This window comes from Lagopus leucura, unplaced genomic scaffold (assembly GCF_019238085.1).
Source record: "Lagopus leucura isolate 7727_CA_CO unplaced genomic scaffold, USGS_WTPT01 Super-Scaffold_100159, whole genome shotgun sequence".
Taxonomy (NCBI): domain Eukaryota; kingdom Metazoa; phylum Chordata; class Aves; order Galliformes; family Phasianidae; genus Lagopus; species Lagopus leucura.
The window spans coordinates 4,895,688-4,917,240 of record NW_024962335.1 but is presented as its reverse complement, the minus strand read 5'-3'; the positions used below and the strand labels follow the sequence as shown (position 1 = coordinate 4,917,240).

Below are 21,553 nucleotides of genomic sequence, written 5' to 3'. Positions count from 1 at the left end.
TTTATTACTACTTTTATCATTATTACTATTTTTTCCTTCCTTTTCCATCCTATAGTCTTAGTATCAGCTCAGATTCCCCTTTACGGGATGAGTGAGAGGAGTGAGCTGTGTGATGCTTTCTTTACTATGAGAGCAGTGGGGTGCTGGAACAGGCTGTGCAGAGAGGTTGTGGATGTCTCTAGAGGTACTCATGGCCAGGCTGATGGGGTCCTGGGCAGCCTGGTCTAGTATTAAATGGAAAGGTCGGTGGCCCTGCCTGTAGCAGGAGGGTTGGAGATTCATGATGCTTGAGGTCCCTTCCAACCTGAGCCATTCTTTGACTCTGTGATTCTGTGCTGAGCTGCCTGTCAGGTTAAACCATAACAGAAAACCACACTACTGACTGGTCCAATGTACGTAAACAGACTGACTGTCCCTTCAGGGGCTGTTTTTAACCTCATCCACCTTTTACTTCCACAGTAAAAGTAAAAATTCCACCTGATACCCCAATCAGCCTTCGGGCTGTACGACTGTCAATTCATGATCCAAGACAGCCACACAGTCCCCACGTGACTGGACGAAATGAGGACTGACAAATGCCTAATTTCAAAGATTTCTGCTGAATGTTTTAATTTACAGTAATATCCAAACATGTCAGGAAAAATATACGGATGCAAACAATAAGCAGCAACTTATACCTCATGATCACGAGAGATAATTATGGAAAAATAGAATGCCAAAGCTGTGCACAATACTTGCTTATTAGTCTAATTTTCTCAAGCTGTATGGCGTAGAAAAATGTGTCTTCTACTGTGCTTATTTTCATGCATGTACAGAGATGTAAAGCGAAAAGGACAAACAAGAACCAGAGTTCTCTAGCAGGCTTAGCTTATAAGGCATGCAACATTCCTCCAATTTGCTGAGAATTCTTTACAAGCTTATTCAGTCCTTTTCAAGAATTGCAAACTATAGTAAGATATTACACAAAAGCCAAAATACTTTTAGAGAAGTAGGAGAACAAGAAGATGTTTCTTCCCAGTCAGTACAAAATCCATGACACTACAGACAGATGAGGATAGCACACTGCAAAATATCAACGTGTTCATACAATGCACACGAAAACCAAACTGAGATGCTTTGTATCCTCACTTTGGAAATTTGAAAGTGAAGAAACTACCTTCTAAGCCTATGAACTAAGACATATTTAGGCAAGAGTGCCACTGCAGTCCCTAGATATGCAGCGGCTGTTTACTGCTCCATCATTACCTATCAGCTAAGTAATATTTTATTTGACACATTACATCAACAGGAATTTCAGAAGCCAATATACTTATGTTTATCATATAAATCCTATGCCTAATTTTAAGAACTTAAACATACATTCAAAACTTTACTTCTATTGGGTAATGGTATTTACTTGTTTTACCCCCTGAAGTGTATTAATAACTATGTCTTTTTTCATTATGTCTACTACAAAGAAACACTGAGTCATCTTTTTTTCTTTTGGAAGGAACAAAAAGAAAATTTTAAAGCTGTGGTACTTCCATATATGAAAAAGCCTATACAATCCACCTAACCCTCCTCACCATTTCCTATGAAATTGCCAGGAATAAGTACATTCATTAAAATCATCTCAAACAGCTGTCACAACTGCAAAGTTACTATCTAAAGCAAGTAGTTTTGCTGCTTTAAAACTTCATTTAGTACCTAAGGTTCCAATACTGCCCTCACTTGTCTTACCTACTTACCTTCACTTTCAGTATTTTTATTTGACTAAATCTAAGATTTTTTCTAACTTGATATCCATGTTTAATAATGGAAAGATATCACGATTTCTTTTCCACTGTTTCCTTCCAACATTTATCTTATCTTAAAAATATCCCTCCAAAGTAGAACTCGTTTTAACCAACTTAGACAATCGAGGTTTTCATGACTGGGCTTGGATCATATACAGGAGAAGACAAACAGTATTGGGAACTCAGGACAAATTCAAAACACACCTACAGTCCCTTTCCTCTTGATAAAGCCCAAGAGCAGAACAAATGCAAGAGATGTTTAAATGTAGTAACCTCCTGCAAACAGGACAACATTAAGAGGAATACGTCTAATCTGAAGTACTTCTCATTCCCTAGGAAGAAAAGTGCCCCCAGACTTCTCTCAGCAAAACTATGAAGTATCAACTAGATGAGGAGATGAGAAATCACAGTTCTGACACATGCTCAATGCCAGAGAAAAGATTTCCCAGAGGGCAGAGTGAGGAGCTTATTGGCAACCAATTAGTTAAATCAATGATTGGACACTTTAGGTTATTCTGATACAAATGAGGATCAAAGTATAAAGCAATTTAAACATGGATAAGAGATATAGTCTTAGCTCATGGTTTATTTTCAGTTTGTTTCAACAATCAGATGAAATACAAATAACTGAAATACTTAGGTAGAATAATATATAACTTAAAATAATAAAATACTAGGAACAAAGACTCCAGTAAGACTTATCTTTCTTTTCCCTCCCTCCCCACTCCTTTTTTCTGGGGGTGGGGAGGGGCTACCAAGCTATTCATTCAAACAATAACAAAATAATACACTTCATATTTATGCTAAAAAACATTACTTTTTTTCATAGGATAGTGATGGGAAAATAGCATCTCCAAAATAAAGCTCAAAATGGTCAATAGCCTGTGTTCCAGAAATATAAACAGTAGAAACTGCCCATTCATTAACTCCAAAGAACACATGAACAAAAGCTACATGGGCGGCATACGCTGAAAAGACTCTGCTATGCACATTCTTATTTAGTATGCTTGGTCTGTGTATGATGATTTCTATTTGTTTTTATTTTGGAACAACGTTGCATTTGAATTTTTATAATGCAGTTTCTGCACAAGGCCTTTGAAATAACATAGTGATATCAGAAACATGGCTTAATATGGATGCTGATCTCTTCCATCAGGATAAGTCAAGCTGTGGAATAAGGAGCTAAAATATTTTCTGGCTCCAGAGCCGTAAGAGTGTGTTCTCATCAAAAGGGAAATTGCTTATATAAACTTCATCACACGTTTACAAGTTGGGGCAGAACAAAAGAAATATTACTTCACTTGTTCCAAGACATTCTGTATTTTAAACATTGTCATTTTTTGTATGACTAATATTTCATCTTTTTCCCCACTCATTTCATTTTCAGTTATCACGTCTACCTCAAAATCTGCTTTAGTTCCACATCAATCTTCTCCATCAGCTGCACAAAATAATTACAAATCCAGATGTGGTTACAAAATCAACCATTATGTATTCTGGTGTTGTAACAGAAGACCACAACAAAACTTCCAAAAAGTCAAGTACATTACCAGATTGCTAACACGAAGAGAATTAAAAACTAACAAACAAATAAATATATATCTTTATGTGTTCCTATTTAGAAGTATCCTATGATAGAATTATAGAATGGTTTGGTGTAGAAGGGTCCTTAAAGACCATCCATTTCTAGCTTCCCTGTTGGCAGGGACACCTCCTGCTAGACTGTTGCTCCGAGCTCAATCCAGCCTAGCTTTGAATATCTCCAAGGATAAGGCGATCTGTTCCAGTGCCTCATCACCTTTACGGTAAAGAATTATTTCATTAAATTTAAATTAACCTTCTTTTAGTTCAAAGACATTACTTCTTGTCCTATCACTGCACCACTACACTCCTGGACAAAGATTTTGTTTCTAGTTTTCCCACTGGCCTCCTTCAAATATCAGAAGACTCCTGTAAGGTTTCCCTGGAACCTTCTTTTCTCTAAGCTGAATAACCCCATTCTCTCCCTGTCTCTCTTTGTAGAGGTGCTCCTCTACAAATCCTCTGATCACCCTTGTGGCCTCCTCTGGAATCATCATAACAGCTCCAGCCTGGACGCAGTATTTCAGGTGAGGCCTCAGAAGGGGACAATCATCACCCTTACCTTGCTAGCCATCCTTCTTTTGATTTAACTCAAGATATAGTAGTTTTTTTGGGCTCCAAGCGTACATTGCCAGCTCACAGCAAGTTTTTCATCAGCAAATACACCAAAACTGTTCTTCTCATGGATGCTCTCAGTTTATTCTGGCCCAGCCTGTAATTTTGCTTGGGATTGCCCCAACATCATCAATGGACTACTTTAGTCTCTAAATGACACAGGGATAAAGATCTGTTTCCCAGAAGCTCATCATACAGCAAGGCAGCTTTATACTCTGTATATCACCTGCCCCACCTAAAAAGTAACTCCTACCAAGAACTTTTTTTTTTCTTGTTGTTTTTTTCCTTCTATTTTTTACATTCAATCATGAATAACTTTACTTTTTAGCAAGTTTCCATCCTAGAAATACAATCCAGCCTCTCCTTCCCCTTCCTAACCACAAAGGGTATTCTCTTACCCAACACAGAGCTGTAACTGACCAACCCCAAGCTGAGAGATAAAGTCTTTATCTTCAATCAAGAGTTAAGACTTATGACATGGCTGCAACGAGTTACGTAACTACCAGGCATGCCAAACATCTTGCGTCTTGTCAGCCCTCATTAAATATCTACACCGATAAAGAGATAGCAAACATGAATAAAGCAGCAAAGAAAAAAAAAAAAAGCAAAAGCAAAAGATTATTGCCCTTGTCTTTTGGTTAAGAAAGCGTAAAAGAAAGCAGTTACAGCGCTTAACACAGCTAGTGAATGAATATGTAGGATATAACACACATCAAGTGGGAGCCGGTTTTTCTCCAACTTGAGAAGATATGTTCATGCCTAGACGAAGCTCCCAAACTTTCTGGGCTCAGATTCCTCACTTGCCAGCAGCACCCGACGGATGCGGGCAGGACAGATGCGAGCCCCTCCCGTGCCGCCCTGCAAACCGCCCCTTGGGGCCGACTACCGATACTTACACACAGAGGACGTACAGGTAAGCGCATACACGTGCCGGCAGTACCGCAGGCGCAGCCAGGCGGACTCCTGATAAGGAGCGCGCAGCCCGCAGCGCAGGGGCACGGGGCCGGGTTGGGGCAGCGGGGGGCGACGGGAGGGTGAGGAACGGAGGGGGCTGTGAGGAAGGGAGCGGGCCGAACAGGGGCATGGAAGCGCGGCCAGTACCGAGGCCGCACCTCAGCAACAGAAACAACTCATCCCCGCGGAACACGGCCGCGGTAGCGGCTCCGCCGAGCCCGGCCCCCAGATTCCGTCAGCGGAGTGCCGGCCTACGACTCGCCGCCACCGCAGCCCGCCCTACCTGAGCCCACCGCGGGAGCGCTCTCGTCGCTGCCCAGGGCTCGCGCCGGCGCCTCCACCTCACTACGCATGCGCAGATCTTCCCCTGAGCGCTACCGCCCCTCCTGCTGGCGGAGGCTGCCGGGAGAACGCCCCGCTCGAGGCCACGGGCGCCAAGGCACGCCGGGAGCTGTGGTCCTGGAGGGCCGCACGGCATGCTGGGATTTGCAGTCCGCCGCCGGAGTGCGGGGCGGCGGCTCTAACCCGCGCCTGCGGTGAGCGGCCGTCATCTGCACCGCTCTCTGCGCCGCTCCCTGCTCTGCGGGTCCGTGCCCGTGAAAATCCGCTGCGCCTTGCGCGGTTCGTAGTACTGCGGAAGCGTCGGTTTTCTCCTCCCCTACGCCTACCCGGCTTCCTCAGAACGGAACCGGCGGGAGAGTTTGATGGCGTCGCCTAGCAGCGGCCTCCGCCGCCATCACCGTTCCGGCGGAGCGGTGAGGTCGGGGGCGGCGAGTGGCGACGGAGCTGCTCTGAGGAGAGCGGTCCTCGCAGGGGGCGGCTGGGGGAGCCGCAACGCGGACGAGGGCCTCTGGTGCCAGGCGGCAGCGTCCGGGCAGTGCCCTCGGATTGTTACGCCGCACACCGCTGCCTCCTTGCAACTGAGGCTTCAGCTGTGTCCCTTTACGAAGGTGGATGTGAAATAAGGCGATTTGCTAATTTAACAGCGGTGAGATGGAGGCAGAGCTGTCTTACAACAGCATCCTGGAAGGATTGCGGTCATGTCAGTGTCAAGACCAGGGTGTATCAATCGGAACGAAAAAGGAGCCCTGCACAAGATCCTATTTTAGTTGTGCTTTGTAATTCACACATAGTGTTCTGTAGGGATAGTGCAGCAAAGCACATCTCCCACGTGCCTGTGCTATTTCCTGGTATTTAGTGGCATGTATATGTATATACATGTATATGACTCGGTTAGCCATTAGTCGCATCTTTATGGAAGAGGAACTGCTGTTGGTCGTGGTGCTTGATTTCACTGTGATAAAATCTGTATCACTACATGGATCACCTGCCAAGTAAAAGCATGTATTCTGCTGAGGGGAAGAGATCAGCTACATTTTATGAAGAAGAAATATAGCTTTTATTGTACTTTAAATACATATCTACAATAGAACATACTGTATACTTAGTTTGTGCCGCCTATGGCTTAGCGGAGGTGATGTCCCAGTAATAATGACTATTTTATTTATATACATCTCTCTCTCCCCATAGATATCATTTCAGGCGTGAAACTTTCTTAAAGAAGTTATTCTATAAGTCAGGAAGAGAAAAAGAGAAATGAAGGAAGGTAGGAAAGTAGTAAAGTTGTGAATTTTCTCTCAGAATAGTTCTGATTAACAGTCATTTTACATCCATGTTTTATACATGGAATTTTTTAATAAAAAATTTAAAATGTTAAAAAAAACACGAGGATCTTGAAATCAAGTAGCATCAGATTAACTGAAGTGGTGAGAATGCGAAAATCACTTACGTGCCTGCTTGTGATTTTCTTGTGTTTTCCATTGTCATTTACAAGGAACAGAAAAGCAAAAGAAGTAGATATTTCATCATTATCAGATCATGGACTATATAGAGTGCTCATTCCCTTAAATATTTAACAAATGTTGAAGACCTGCCCAATGCTCTGAAGGACTTCACATATTTAAAGAAGATGACAAAATGGTGATTTTAGTCCTCTGTTAGGAATAAGGCTGGATTTCAAAAATATAGAACTGTTCTTTCAGATCGCTCAGGCAATGGGAATGTAATACCTGTTCCGCCTTTCATTCAGGAAGGAAATTTTAGTTTTTGAGTCTTTAAATGATGACTGTTGAATGAGGGAAGTGATCTTGAAATATGCTTTATAATAAATCTTTGTTACGTATATTTACTGAACTTGATTTTTTTTTTTCCCAGATAATATGTATCCCCATTATATCATTAGTTTATCAGATAATACTGAATTAAATGTCCAGCTTATTTTTATTTCTTTCTTAATTTTCTTAACCATTTATGTCGTTTTAATAATGTAGTGTGATATATATAAGATCTAATGACATCTTTTAAAAATTTAGTAGAATCTAATTTTGTAAGTATTGACAATATAGGCCATAGATAGCTCCAGAAAACATTATGGATCATAGAATCATAGAATGGCCTCAAGGATCATCAAGTTCCAACCCCCTTGCCACAGGCAAGGTTGCAAACCGCTAGATCAGGTACTTGATCAGATTCCCCAGGGCCCCATCCAACCTGACCTTTAACACCTCCAGGGATGGAACATCCACAACCACTCTTGGCAGCTTGTTCTAGCACCTCACCACTCTCAGCAAAAAACATAATAATCCAGAGTTTTCAATCAATTCTTTCTTTTTCAGGTACTGTATTTTCTTCTGGGTGTATGAGAAGTCATTGTGACCCACAGCAACCAGCAAGTAAGCTTTAGAACAAAGATTTGCATTAATTTACATATGGTTTTTGTCAGTTACTGGATGGCCTGCTGTCCTTTATGAATTCAGTTATCCTAGTCAACAGGAAAGGATGCTTAATACAAGAGTTTAGTATCCTACAGATGACTACAAAGAAGTGAATACATAGCATCAAGTGAAAGCGTTCATTGTTTAAATATAATAAATAAGGATTTTGTGATTTTATGGAGGTTTTATCTTACAAGGGTTATTTCAAAGGGCAGTAGAATTTAAGAGGAACCAAAGGAAATTTGGAAGGGAAAATTGAAGCTTCTCTTGTGTCCAGATAGTCAACGTTTGAATTTTAAATTCTTTGATTGTGTATGATCACATGTGTGTATTTTGTGCAAAGAAATAGTTTTACTGTCATCTTGTTTACAATATGCTAAAAAATGAACAGAAAATTAATTAGTACTAGAAAATCCATACAGTTATTAAAATAATTTTTTGCTTCACTGCCCAGCCTCCTTTAAATTATTTGATTGATTGGCAGCAACGATGTCTGACAATTGTTACTTCTATCTTTTGTTACAGGAAATATAATATAAAATAAATATGGCACCCATTCTAGATTGGAAAAAGTTCATGAGAGTAGATCCAGATGCTCTGCCTCGTCAAGAAGAACTAGCAGACACATTGTTTGAGACTCTGTCCAAGGTACTCAAGGGGAAAGTGGAACGTACAGTACAACTATTGCTGTGTGTTCTTCCCTCACCTGTTTTTGCTCTTGCTCATGCATAAATTATTTATTTTGTGAATTTCAGTGATATCTGTATAAAAACACTATTGTCTCTTCAGGTTGATGGGAAAGACTTGAAAAATGAAACTCCTGAACAATTGATGCATCTATTTAAAATTACTCAGTCACTCATGAAGGTTTGTATTTGTAATTCTCACTTTCTCCAATTTTCTAGATACATTTGCTTTTTTAAATTTATGAATGATTACTCTTTTTTTTTTCTTTCTTCTTTTTTCTCGTGCATTGAACATACTGCTTACTCCTGAGATCATTTCATCAGAGGGAAGTGAAGTGAATAGGACAAGCATTGTTATGTGGTTAGGCAATCTTAGTTTTAAATGCAGAAAAAGCAGACAAATATCTCAGAAATGAGTTACATGTAGTGAGTTATTAATGATGGTTTTAACTTCAAGCAAAGTTGCTGTAGTGGGTTGATGTTTTGGAGTAGCTTCAAAAGTGTCTATGTGAATGGAATAAACTACCCTAAAACTGATCCTATAAATCTGTCACAGTGTCACATTCATAAACATACTGAAAACAAGAAATAAGACCTGCACAGCTCAGCACATTGTTTTTTAGAGAAGCTTTTTTTCCTCATTTCTTATTTTCAGCTGTGTGCTTTTGAATGTTTAGACAGCTTCTTTGTAATAAATCACTGAAGAAAATATTTCAGTAATCTGAAGTTCTAAATTGAAAAAAATAAAAAAGGGAAAAAAATAGAAGAGGTTTCTTTTTTTTTTTTTGGAAGAACAATACGATGTTATTTTGCAAATGTTTTCATAATCCTAAACTTGAGATCTGTGGGACACCCTCTTAGTTTGCATTAGTAATAAATCCTCTTCCTTTGCTTACTGTGATTTTTTTTCCAGATGAAAGCTCAAGAAGTAGAGCTGGCGCTGGAAGAAGTTGAAAAAGCTGGGGAAGAGCAAGCCAAATGTGGTAGGCAAATCTTATTATGCTCTTCATAAAGGATTTGTTAAATTTATTTGTTAGGTTTGTTTGTTTGTTGTTTCTTTAAATTTAGGAAATTATCTGTAGTCAATTGCTTCAGTAATGCCAGATATTTAAGGGCTTGAGTTCATCATTGTTGCTTTGTGTACACTCATGAGTAATTCACTGTATCTGTTCTATTTTAACAGAAAATCTATTTAAAACAAAGATTATGAAGTTGGAAAGTGAATTACAGGTAATTTTAAACATTTTAAAATGGTTTTAGTTTATAGAATGCTGGGGGGGGGCGGTTTATAATGTCTTTTGTTTTGTTTTTAAACACTACAATTTTAACCAGTTAAAGAGATGTAACAGCCTTAAATTTTAGTTAACGCTTTTTTTATTGGCTTTTGAGTATTCACCAGCCTTATTTTTACAAATAACTGTATATACAATGAAATGTATTTTAGTAAGCCCCATTTATTTTATTTTTTGTTGTTGTTGTTGAAGGAAGCTAGTGAGGCCTTCCGGTTGCGTTTCCTGAATAGTAGCTGTAGCATCTTTTTTTTTTTTGTTTTTCAATGCATTTCTATTTTGAGGAACAGTTTGTTATGTCACTTGTATATTCTCAAGATGGCACAAAGTTCAGCTGGTGGTCGTGATACCCGTTTTTTGCGTGATGAGATCCGCCGACTGGAGAAACAAGTAGAACAGAAGGAGAGACAATTAATAGACATAGAGAAGGAACTGGAAAAAGAGAAGAAAGTGAATGAACAGGTAAGAAAGGCTTCATTTTGGTATCTCTAAAGCAGTTGAGAAACAATGTTTAAAAGTTTGACATTCTGAAAAGAGCTTCTGGAATAAAAACCAGTGATGGAACAGAGTCACTGTTTTGTTTCTGGATTTTGCTTTAATAATCTGTGGTGTTAGCTTTATATATTTGTATGTATATGTATATATGTAACTATACACAGTAAAGGTTTTATTATCTTATTCTAGCTTGCTCTTCGAAATGAAGATGCACAAAACGAGAACATCAAATTAAGGAGAGAGGTTAGTAAAGAATGACTACTAATTTACTTAGGTTTTACATTTTTAGTTTTCTATATAATTTTTTTACATGATATGGTATTTACATTCTAGAGCATTTTCTAGTTACTGATATGAAGAGGTTAAGAGATTTTAATCAGTTTTCACGTATTTATCATAGATCTACTTGAGATCAGGATCTATGCTTGAATTTGCAGTCCTAAGATTAATTTTATTTGGACTTTGGTTATTTGAGTTTTTAATGTTTTGTAGTATTTTTCTTAAATGCTGTTGACAAAAGTCTTAGATGGATAGCAGTCAGGATTCAGTGTATGCTTGCTGCTTTTGCTAATAGTTTTTTGTTTGTTTGTTTGTTTGTTTTTTTAAAGTCAGTAGTTTACAGAGTTAACAATCAGAGTTAACATTCACTACTACTAAATTTCTTCTTGAATCATTCTTTAAGACAATTTTGTAGTTGTTTTTATACCTTTAAAATCTGTAATCTTCCAATAGGTAAAATTAATGTAAAATTAATGTTCTGGTACAAGATTGAAAATCATTCCTTAGGCCTTTTTATCTATGTGTGTGTATGTACATATACACATGCATGGGTATACAGAGAATTCTACTTTGTTTTACTTTTATGTTGATTCCTACTTAGTGTGTATAAAGCGAAGGTGCTTTCTAATATTTTTCACGCTTTGTTCTCTTGCTCTTGTTCTCTTCTTTTTAATCAGAAGAAAAAACAAATAAAGAGAAAGGTGAGGCATTTAAATTTTCATAAGCAGACTGTAGAAATTTAGATGGATTTGACTGTCTTAGCCCTTTGTGTTAGCTTGCTAGAAAAACAACTTTGTTTTCAGCCCTTCTAGATTCATTTTTGGATTGCTTTCTCTGCAGAATGAACAATTGCGTCAGGACGTAGTTGACTATCAGAGGCAAATAGATTCCCATAAAGAAACAGTTCTATCACGAAGAGGAGATGATTCTGATTACAGATCTCAGTTGTCTAAAAAGAACCTTGAGCTTGTCCAGTATTTGGATGAAATTCAGGTAAAATGGATGCTGTTGAGTATTTATTAGACTGTTACTGACAATATGTTTTTCACAAAAGCTATGCTGAATAACAGGCCAAATCACATGGAATAAGGGAATTTTTAATGCAGTTGGGTTCTGTGATGTATATACATTTTCTATCTGTAAATGTTTGAAGAAATGAAGTTTAATAAAGTTACTGACACTGAGAGATGTTTAGTGCTTAGCCCATAGGATTTGTTGAATTTGAGGAACCAGAGGTGAAATACTCTATTGTGGGGTAATTTATACTTTAAAGTATTACATTTAAGGTAGCTTTCAGTTTCTGATTATTCAGGTATCTAAGACGCACACTTCTTAAAGCAGCGGATTCTTAAATTTTGCAGAATTTGACTGAAACTAATGAGAAGTTAGACATTCAGAACCAAGAAATGAGGAAGAATCTTGAGGAATCAGTGCAAGAAATGGAGAAGATGACTGATGAATATAATAAAATGAAACTAATTGTGCAACAATCTGATATTGTTATGGATCAATTAAGAAAGGAGAATGAACAGTACAAATTTCAAGTAAGAACTAACGTTTATATTACTGAATTTGTTTTATATTGCACTGTCACATTTTAGCTTAATTTAAAAAACATTCAGTATATCCAGTTAAAAACATGTGCTCTGCTGAAGTAACACTTTCTGGAAATAATATGATCTTTAAACTTGATGCAAATATTTAAACTTGATTGCAGATTGCAAAATACTTTCATACAGTTATAGTCAAACCGTGTTCTTAGAGCCACTTTCTTCTTTAATGCTGTTCCACTGAGTTGTATGTGTTTGGTGTTGTGTATTTGTACATACGTGTTTTTTAAGCAAAGCATTTTCTTTTTTATGTCAAATTGATCCAAATTACATTTTTAGGTTCAGGAGCTTTCAGACCAGCTGAAAGCAAAGAATGAGGAAGATGATCCTCTCATGGCAGCTATAAATGCAAAAGTTGAAGAATGGAAGGTACTTTTATTACCCTTTTTTATTATTTTAAGGATTACTTCAAGCATTCTGATGGTATTTTATTTACCTTTTCAGAAAATCTTGGCTTCGAAAGACAATGAACTCATAGAATATCAACAAATGTTGTTTAACATGAAAGAGGAAATGAAAATGGCCCGACTTGATGTAAACAGAAACAGTATACTGGCCCTTCAGCAGGTATAGTCTATGTGATAAATTGCATGCTGTCTTGCTCCAATTATAGAAGAGAGTAATATATGTGTACCCGATGGCAAGATTATGACACAACAGGTCAAATGTTAGCCTGACCAGTTTATTACAAATCCTAGTTTCTTAGGGAAATGGGGAAGGGAAGATAGATGATTGAAAAGAGATAGGAAATAAAAGCAAGGAGTCTTTGTAGAAAGCAAGATAGAGAGTCACCATCAGGATTCCCGAGTTGCTCGTAGTTCAGACGTTGATTTTCAGTAGTGATGGGTTGTTAGGGGTTGTGTTGTTCACTTGATGAAGACTGCTAACGTTGAAGGTACAAACTTATTTGTAAGTCCATTGTGGTCGAATCAGTTCTTCTTGGGGTGACAGCTTCTGGCTTTGGGATCTCAGCAGGAACTCTTTTGTTCCAGGCCTTGCAAACTTAAATCAGCTGATAAGAGAGACCAGGGAGGCTCCCGCATGTATCATGTTTTCACAAGATACAATGTTATCATTCCCCAATCTCCTGTACCAGGAGTTATTTGCTTACAAGCCAGGTCTTCCTCCAGTAAACTCTCCTGTCTTTCAAGTGTAAAATTGTCCACAAAGAGATGATGTTGATTGCCAAACAGCAACACCCACCACTCACCTCCTAGATAAGTCAGTCTTATCAGAAAAAATGCCAGAAAGAAAGCTTTTTTCTTGAGCCAAGAAAAAAGAAAGGTTCAGATACGTGAGACCATTCAATAGGTAAACTACTGACCAAATAGTTTAGTCTTTCATAGTTTGCAAGTACCAGAATATTGTGCTATTCATGTTTGAGAATTATGAGGCAGATTGATTTATTCCACCACAAAATTAGCTTAATCTGCACAAAGGAAATGTCTTTTTCTGTATGGATTGGGCTTTCGATAGTCAGTTCTATTACTTTTATATTTATCTTTTCTAACTATTCGCAGAAAGATTGTTTTAACATCTGAGCGTCCAGAATTTAGTGTTGATAAATTGTAGTTGAGTTTATCTTCTAAATCTGTCAAGGAAGAAACCTTCCCTAGGGATTTTATCTTCTCTGTTCCTGTTGTTTTTCTCTGGTGCCTTGTTGTTGAAGTCTGTGGTTCAGCTTGTGAAAGCTAGCTGAATTTAAGTATCTCTTTTATTAATCCAAAATTAGATAATTCATTATGATTTTGAATTTCTCAATGTTCTTGACAAACTTTAAAACATTCAAAATAATCTCACTTCCCATTAGGAATTCTGGAATGTATGTTATGGGCCTTTGTAGACTGAATAGTTTGATGAGGTATAATTATGCAGTCTTACAGGACTGGGAACTGATAGCTTCTCAGTAGAAAATTAAAAAAACATCATCCTCTCAACTTGTAAAACTCATCCTCTGATAATCAGAAGGTGAAAGCAGCTGAAGAAATCTTTGATACGCAGTCAAACAGTCTATTTCTAACTGATCAGATGGCTGTAGAATTTGATTTTTGGACAACAGTCACTATGCTATTTTGAACAGCTTGTGGGAATAAATATATTTTAAAGACAGTATTTAAAAACTAAAGTTAATACATTGTGTTGTAACTCAAAATGGAGTAAGCTTGTTGTAGTTCAGTGTATATGCACATTTTAAAGGGTTATGTTTAGTTTCTTAACATGTGATCTATTTTTCCTCTAAGAAACCTTGAAATTTTGTTTTTCATAAATTTGGTGTTAAGTAAGGTAAGCAACTCTTGAAATTTTTATATTATATAATTATTTTCTGTAATTTTTTTCCAAGTCTCTTTGTTGTTTTTTTTTTTTCCTTTTCTTTTTTGCTTTAATGACACCAGAAATAAAATTGAGCTTTCTGTGATATTTATGAAGTTCGTGTAAAAGCATAGAAATAATGGTAATGCACAGTTTTACAATCCATGTCTACCGATGTATATACATATGCATGTTAAGCAAGATTTGGTTTGAAGTATTAAAAGTTGTCAATGATTGGTTGAAAGTTAGCCTTCAAATTAGGTGTTACGTATGATGGATTGTTAGTCTTCCCAATCTTGAATATATAACTCTCAGTTCCTACCACCTGTTAATGAGGAGGTAGTAAGAAATCTGTTTGGTCTAAAACTTTTTATCATGCACTGGCTTCTTAACTCTTAGAGAACTGTTCTGTGTAAAATTAATAAAATAGTGCCTCTGTGTGTTTGTGTTATTCAAATGCTTTACTTTTACTCTTTCTTTTGTTCTCCTTGCTTTGCCTTTAAATACGCTGCTTTTAGCTAATATCTGAACTCTATGCTGTAAGTATAGTATATATGCTTGTTGTGTAATTTTTTTTGTCATAGTTGCTTTTCATTTATCATGTACTTTTGAAGAAATGTGGTGTTCTGTACAAGTAGTTTCTGTGTCAGTAAAGAGGAATTTATTTAATAGAGCTTCTCTTTTTCTCTTTTTTTTTTTTTTTTTTTTTTTTTTTGAGTGTGCAAGAGTGAGATGGCCAGTAAAGAACTTCTTCAGTTTTTTTTGTGTGCTTTTTTTTGTAGGGTGTGCAAGAGCGAGATGCTCAGATAAGACTGCTTACAGAGCAAGTCGAACAGTATACCAAAGAAATGGAACAAAATGCATTTCTTATTGAAGAATTAAAAAATGATCTCCAAAAAGATAAAGGTAAGCTGAGCGTGTTATTTTAGGATATATTAAAAGGAAATTAAGAAGTAATAAATGTTATAGAATCATAGAATCATTTCAGTTTGAAGGGACCTTTAGAAGTCATCTTTACAATTCCCATGCAGTGAACAAAGACAGCTATAGATAGATCACTTCCTCTGGGAGAAAGTTTTAAAAGTCTCTGCACTCATTCTACTTTCCTTGTGGTCTCTAACACCGAAGATTTTAACATGTTAAAAGTCTGGCTTTGCTAATCAAAGCACCACAGAAGAAACATACCAACAAATTAAATTAAAATTATACAATCATGGAATTTCTTGAGTCAGAAGGGTCCTTTAATGGTATCTGGTCCAATTCACCTGCAGTGAGCAGGGACAGCTACAGCTAGATCAGATTGCTCAGAACCTCATCCATCCTGCCCTTGAATGTCTTCAGGAATGGGGCATTCACCATCTCTTTGGGCAGTTCATCCCAGTGCCTTACCACCCTTATTGTGAAAAATCCTTTTCCTTATATCCACTCTGAATCTCCCCTTATTCAGTTTGAAACCATTTCCCCTTGTCTATCACAACAGACTCTTGTCTGTTTTCTTCTTTCTTACAGTCTCCCTGTAGATAATGAAAGGCAGCTATCAGGTGTCTTTGGAGCCTTCTCTTCTCCAGGCTGAACAGCCCCAGCTCTCTCAGACTGTCTTCATAGGGGAGGTGTATTCTTCAGAAATATAAAAAAAAATTTGAAATATTTAAGTAAAATTTATCTCTTGATTTTTTTGTTCATTTCCATTTATCATATATGCAAGTATGGTTTAAATTTCTTCACAGAACTTCAGTGGGCTTTGGAGGTAACATAAAAAAGTAAATAATATTTTTATTTTATTTATCTTTATTTATAAAAGTAAACCTATCAGTCTTTATAGGTTAGAGTGCAATATACAAGAACTCACCTCTGTAAAGACCTGCAAATGATTAATTACATACAATTCAAAATAAATTCTGATGTCTCTTATATGCATACTTCTTATAAGGGCTGTTTTAAGGAACAATCGGAAAAAAAAAAAGCTCTAATATGTAGCTTTACTTGCTTAAAAGAACAGGTAATGAAGATCTCCTTTATAACATTATCTGAAGTATTTCTTAGGTAGAATTTCTAACTGAATTGTCACCAGGTAATTGTTTTTCTTTCCAGGTCTTTCAACTCTTGCTCAGCAGAATCGCCTAGGAGAAATGCAAGAAAAATTAAAACTGCTAGAAGAGAGAACTAAGGAGGCTGAGAAATCAGCAGAACTAGCAGAAGCAGATGCTAGAGAAAAGGACAAAGAACTTGTTGAAGCTCTGAAACGAATGAAAGACTACGAACTGGTAAACAGTTGGTTCAAGTCGACAGAATATTTCATCATAGTTTTAGCAAATCATTTTCTCTTTGCATTTTATTGATTGTGTTTGAAATTAGAAATTAAATGAATGTCTTCCAATGCTATTTTTTTCCTTTTATAATAACATTACTGCTCATTAACTGTATGCAGTTTGTTAACTGTGCATAAAAACGTTTTCAAATTGATAATATTAACATATGAACACAGGCTGAATGTGAGTGAAACCTATTGAACTTTAATTTTAATTAATAAAATTAAAATTTTATTAGAAATTTTATTAGGTCATGGAATGATGACATCATTTGATCTTTGTCCTCTGATACCATCACTCCATCATAGAAGACAGCCAGAGTGTTCAGGCATGATCTGCCCTTGGTGAAGCTGTGCTGGCTGTTTTTGATCACAGTCAAGATGGAATCTTCAAAGAATCCTATGATAAGTGGATTCAGTTTCGAAATGTGCAGCCTCTGTAATTAGAGGACAGATTTGTAGGATTTGCTTTTATTTGACAGCATACTGTAGTAAGCACAGTGTAGAAGAGTGATAATAACTGAAAAACATTTTCTTGTTAAGTAGTTAATATTTGATGTAAGTAATATATATATGTACGTAAAAATCAGGTTCCTCAAAAATTACTTTGACAATTAGCACTTTTGGTCAAATTTATATGCCTGAGGAATTAATTTCAAAGATATTTGAAAATTTCAAAATTGAAAGTCTTGCTATCCTTTAATGCAGTGATGAAGAATCACAGATACTGTGGCATGTTTTCCTGAAAATGTTTGCATGAAAGAAATAGGCACTGCAGTTAGAAATTTGCCATATGCTATGGTCAGCATTTACTTTAGTGGACACTGGATCAGGCCGTCAAGAGAATGAACTCATGTGATCCCTGTAGTCTTCTGGAAGGATTTCTTCACTTGGCTATTGTCTTTGTTTTGCTTATCACAGGTCCCTTATGATTGCTGGCATAAGTTCTGAATCACAGCAGTTCTTTCTTGTTTTATTTTCAAATAGGGTCATTAACTTTGTAACAATGAAACAGATTTGTAATTTTTTCTCTGAGCTCTGTTGGAGGCTTTGTTAATAATTTCCATTTGGATTTTTACAGGGAGTGTATGGTTTGGAAGAGGCTATTGCTGAAATAAAGGATTTAAAAAAGCAAATCAAAATACGAGATCACGAGATTGAAATGTTAATTAAGGAAATCAATAAACTTGAACTTAAAATAAATGATTTTCTTGATGAAAATGAAGAGCTTAGAGAGCGCTTAGGTACGTTGTATTTATTACATTTTCAATTACTGATTGTGTAAGAATGTCATGGACTTTCTTTACTATACCAGGTAATTACTTGGAAATACTTACATGATTTTGCTAATAGTTGCAAGTAGCTTTAGTTAGGAAAAAATGAATGAATGTATACTTCTAAATTTATGTTACAGACTCCTTTGGCTGAAGAAAGGAGGAGACTTTCGCATTGCCTTTTAAGTTTTGATTCTTTCTTGACTGTAGATGATTTATTGGCTTCATAATTTAGTATTTAGAAATCAAAACATATTGAAATTGTAATTCTAGATTGAAAAACAGGAAAAAATTGGGCAGGCTTATTTTTTTATGGGGGTATCAAAACATAAGTACAGAGAATTTTCGGTGGTATTTTATGGCAGTTTTTTGAGCAATTGAAGCAAAATTGTGATTTCTTCTGTTATTTTTACACAGAGCATAATGTGTGGAAATACGTATATATTTACCCATCAATTTACTATTTTTTTATTCTCCCTGACTGATTATATTATTATTTAAATGGGCTATCTACTAATGACCATTAACATTAATGTTCCTTCTTAATGAATGATTACACATTATATGTGTGTACTGTGTTTCAGGTCTTGAGCCAAAGGCAATGATTGATTTAAATGAATTCAGAAACAGCAAAGCACTGAAACAGCAGCAGTATAGATCTGAAAACCAGATTCTTTTGAAAGAGGTAAGTGATAAATCATATTTTTATGTAACTACTGCATTATAATACTGTGAACAGAATGAAGTACTGATTTTTAATAATATGCAGATCGAAAGACTAGAAGAGGAAAGAATTGAACTGAAAAAGCAGGTTCGTAAATTGGCTCAGGAGAAAGGAAGAAAAGTTGCCACGACAGGTAGGACATTTTTTGTTACAAACTGTCTTGTGGGAACATTGTCTATAGAAATAATGCAGCTCTGTTCAATTTATAGTGTTGATTAAATTAGAAGGTAAAATACTTTTCTCTGAATCTGTAAGATGAGGGGAGTGGTTTTATGTTTCTGCGGTCTTACAGCCCAATAGATTTTCGACTTGTTGACTAGTAATGCATCACTGTCACTGGTTTGCACTTCTTATGTATAGATTATCTCACCATGATTTGCAGTACATCTTCATAATGAATACATTTCAGAAATCTTAAAAATTTCTACTCTTTGCTGTCTAAGCAAATATAATCCGTTTGAATGGAAAGGTTTGCAGCTCCTTACTCTGCAGACAGAAAAATAGAACTCTGATCTACTAACTGGAATATATTTACTTGTTTGAAGACCAAAAAAAAAAAAAAATCATAGTCATTCATTTCTCATACATTTACTTGCAATTAGCACTGGAGGCTGGTGATGTGCAGATAACAGACAACTTCATTGAACAGAAGCAAATGAGTAAGAGAGAATTTGATTTCTTGAACACCCATAATATTGCCGAAGTAAAGGCAAAGGTAGGTTTATAAAGCAAGCTCATAAGCATTTACTATGTGTCTGTTTCATAGAACAGTAGTGTTAGTTTGTAAACGTCTGTTTAAATATTTTCTAAAATCTTTAACTACTTTTAAAAAATCACAAATTACTATTTTTTAAAAACTTTTCTTTGAATACTAATTAACATTTTTTATTTTCTGTGAGTATAGGCTAGCAACACGTATAACATGGAAATGAGAAACACGCTTGCAGATAGAATAGCATCAGTTAGCCTTTTGAACTACGTGAAAGATATAGCTGAAAAGAGTGAGGCTGTGGAAAATCTACCTTGAAGAACTTCTGGCATGCTTGGGAATTTAAATCACTTGGGAAAAAAAAACTAAAAATACTTCTTTGCTTCATTTAAATTCAAAACATGTGACAAAGTTGCAAGTTATTAATGACAGTTGTAATTCAGAAACTCTTAGCATAAGAGAACTTTTTCTATCACCAGAACTACAGTTTACATTGACATCAGGGATATTAGGTAATATAGAGATGAGAGAAATATCAACAGACTCAATATCAGACTATACATGTTTATTTTCTGCATATCATAGAATGTGGCAGGCCTCAGAAGTAAATAATCAAAATTACAGAAACAAGGGAGTGTGTAACTTCTAATTCAGACCAAACTAGCAAGGAAGATTTTTGTTTAAGGCCACTTCTTGGACTGTTCTTTTAGAATGACCAGCTATCCAGAAATTTATTGGTTAAGAATGTGCTAAGTGGTTATGCAGAATTACAGCTTGAATAATACAGAAGCCAAGCAGAGGAGGTAGTAGTAGATTGTAGGTTTTTTAAAATTAAAAAACAAAACAGAGAAAGGATATTTATATAAATTTTATTTATAGTTTAAGTAGCTTTTCTTGATGGTTTTATTACAGCCAGACTATTTCTTTAATAGCTGTCCAAGATGTAACATTTCATTTTGGTTCATATACTATATAATTTCACTGTTGAATGTAGTGGATTAGAATATTTTCAAATGTTTCATACTCACTTAGCATTTTGTAACTGCAGAGTCTTAATTAGAATTTTACTGCTAATATTCCTAATTTGCAGTTTTTAATTCTTTTTTTGTTTCTTTAGAATGAGTATCTTGAAAATGAGTTGAGAGACAGAGAGAGAGATTTGGAAAAGAACAGGACTGTAATAGTCAAATTTCAATCTAAATGTAAGTTGGAACAATATATTTTAAAAAGTACAGTGTTATCAGATACCTGCAGTTACTTGTTTGTTTATTCACCTTTGCAGTTTCTTTTAAATGCAGTTTAGTTTGGTATCTTTCACAATGATTGAATTTGCAACGTACATAGAATTCTTTTAAGCAATTATTTTGATACCATTTTACAGAAATTAGGTTTCTGAATTGATCCAGATGTTAGCACAGTGTTTGCAAACATAAATAGCATTTGTCAAATTAGAATTTCTTTGGATTGTCCTTAATGCAATTTTAAAACAAAAAATTGTGTTTATATTTATATATGTATGCATTGTCTGTTAATAACACGCATGTATATTTCTAATGTTAAATTAAACCAGTGGTAATACAAGAAATGTAGTTTATTCATATTAGATGCATTGAACAAGATTCTCTTCTTCTTAAGAACTGGACCTAGGAAAATCTTTAATACTGTGAGAGATCTTATTTAAAATGAGAGTGCATTTTTCTTGCTTAATTATGCATTCATTCTCCAAGAAATCTTTGGGAAATTAAATCCAGTTTCTACTTGTGTACACATGTGCTATCTGAGGTGCGTTGCATGCAGACTCTGAAATAGAAACAATGCTAATTTATCTGTACAAGGATCTTAATGTTTCCTAGAGAGTTTGAATTCTAAAAATTCTTTTTGGCTTTTCAAAATAGACTTGGTGACACTACTCAAACTGTTCCACATTTTGCAGTTCACTTCTCAATTTTGTGGGCAGTCAGGCATGTTTTCAAGATGCAGAGAATCTCCTCAAGATTTTTTTGTGTTTTTCCGTGTATCTATCTGTATATCTGTGTATTTATTTAATATTTCTAAACTTCTTCTTCCATACTAGAAACTCTGGAATTTCACTTGAGAGACAAATAGTGGTAGGAAAACTGTGTTATTTGAGAGTCCTTATTATACCCAATGAATTTAAATGTTTTGTTTT

At 35.9% G+C, this 21,553-nt stretch overlaps 2 protein-coding genes across 9 annotated transcripts in view; one reads left to right on the top strand and one right to left on the bottom strand.

Moving 5' to 3' along the window:
• The window catches only part of TMTC3 (transmembrane O-mannosyltransferase targeting cadherins 3), a 37,067-nt gene extending 31,774 nt beyond the window's left edge, over positions 1 to 5,293 (bottom strand). For 2 of the 4 annotated variants that reach the window (XM_042889677.1, XM_042889680.1), the window contains exon 1: positions 5,209 to 5,293. The gene's annotated coding sequence lies outside the window, so the exon portion shown is untranslated. Of the gene's footprint in view, positions 1 to 4,867; positions 4,893 to 5,208 lie in introns of those variants that run through there. The other 2 variants (XM_042889678.1, XM_042889679.1) reach the window with 2 other exon arrangements.
• Positions 5,294 to 5,467: 174 nt separating this feature from the next.
• CEP290 (centrosomal protein 290) overlaps positions 5,468 to 21,553 on the top strand; it is a 52,428-nt gene continuing 36,342 nt past the window's right edge. The window contains exons 1-20 of one of the 5 annotated variants that reach the window (XM_042889437.1): positions 5,468 to 5,546; positions 6,456 to 6,531; positions 7,601 to 7,657; positions 8,225 to 8,347; positions 8,489 to 8,566; positions 9,299 to 9,368; positions 9,569 to 9,615; positions 9,993 to 10,136; positions 10,359 to 10,412; positions 11,289 to 11,441; positions 11,810 to 11,992; positions 12,338 to 12,427; positions 12,503 to 12,625; positions 15,151 to 15,274; positions 16,460 to 16,632; positions 17,758 to 17,920; positions 18,535 to 18,635; positions 18,720 to 18,807; positions 19,277 to 19,389; positions 20,501 to 20,585. In XM_042889437.1, the coding sequence (XP_042745371.1) occupies positions 8,246 to 8,347; positions 8,489 to 8,566; positions 9,299 to 9,368; positions 9,569 to 9,615; positions 9,993 to 10,136; positions 10,359 to 10,412; positions 11,289 to 11,441; positions 11,810 to 11,992; positions 12,338 to 12,427; positions 12,503 to 12,625; positions 15,151 to 15,274; positions 16,460 to 16,632; positions 17,758 to 17,920; positions 18,535 to 18,635; positions 18,720 to 18,807; positions 19,277 to 19,389; positions 20,501 to 20,585 (1,891 nt within the window). In that variant the 5' untranslated portion in view covers positions 5,468 to 5,546; positions 6,456 to 6,531; positions 7,601 to 7,657; positions 8,225 to 8,245. Of the gene's footprint in view, positions 5,547 to 5,594; positions 5,681 to 6,455; positions 6,532 to 7,600; positions 7,658 to 8,224; positions 8,348 to 8,488; positions 8,567 to 9,298; positions 9,369 to 9,568; positions 9,616 to 9,992; positions 10,137 to 10,358; positions 10,413 to 11,288; positions 11,442 to 11,809; positions 11,993 to 12,337; positions 12,428 to 12,502; positions 12,626 to 15,150; positions 15,275 to 16,459; positions 16,633 to 17,757; positions 17,921 to 18,534; positions 18,636 to 18,719; positions 18,808 to 19,276; positions 19,390 to 20,500; positions 20,586 to 21,553 lie in introns of those variants that run through there. The other 4 variants (XM_042889436.1, XM_042889438.1, XM_042889439.1 and 1 more) reach the window with 4 other exon arrangements.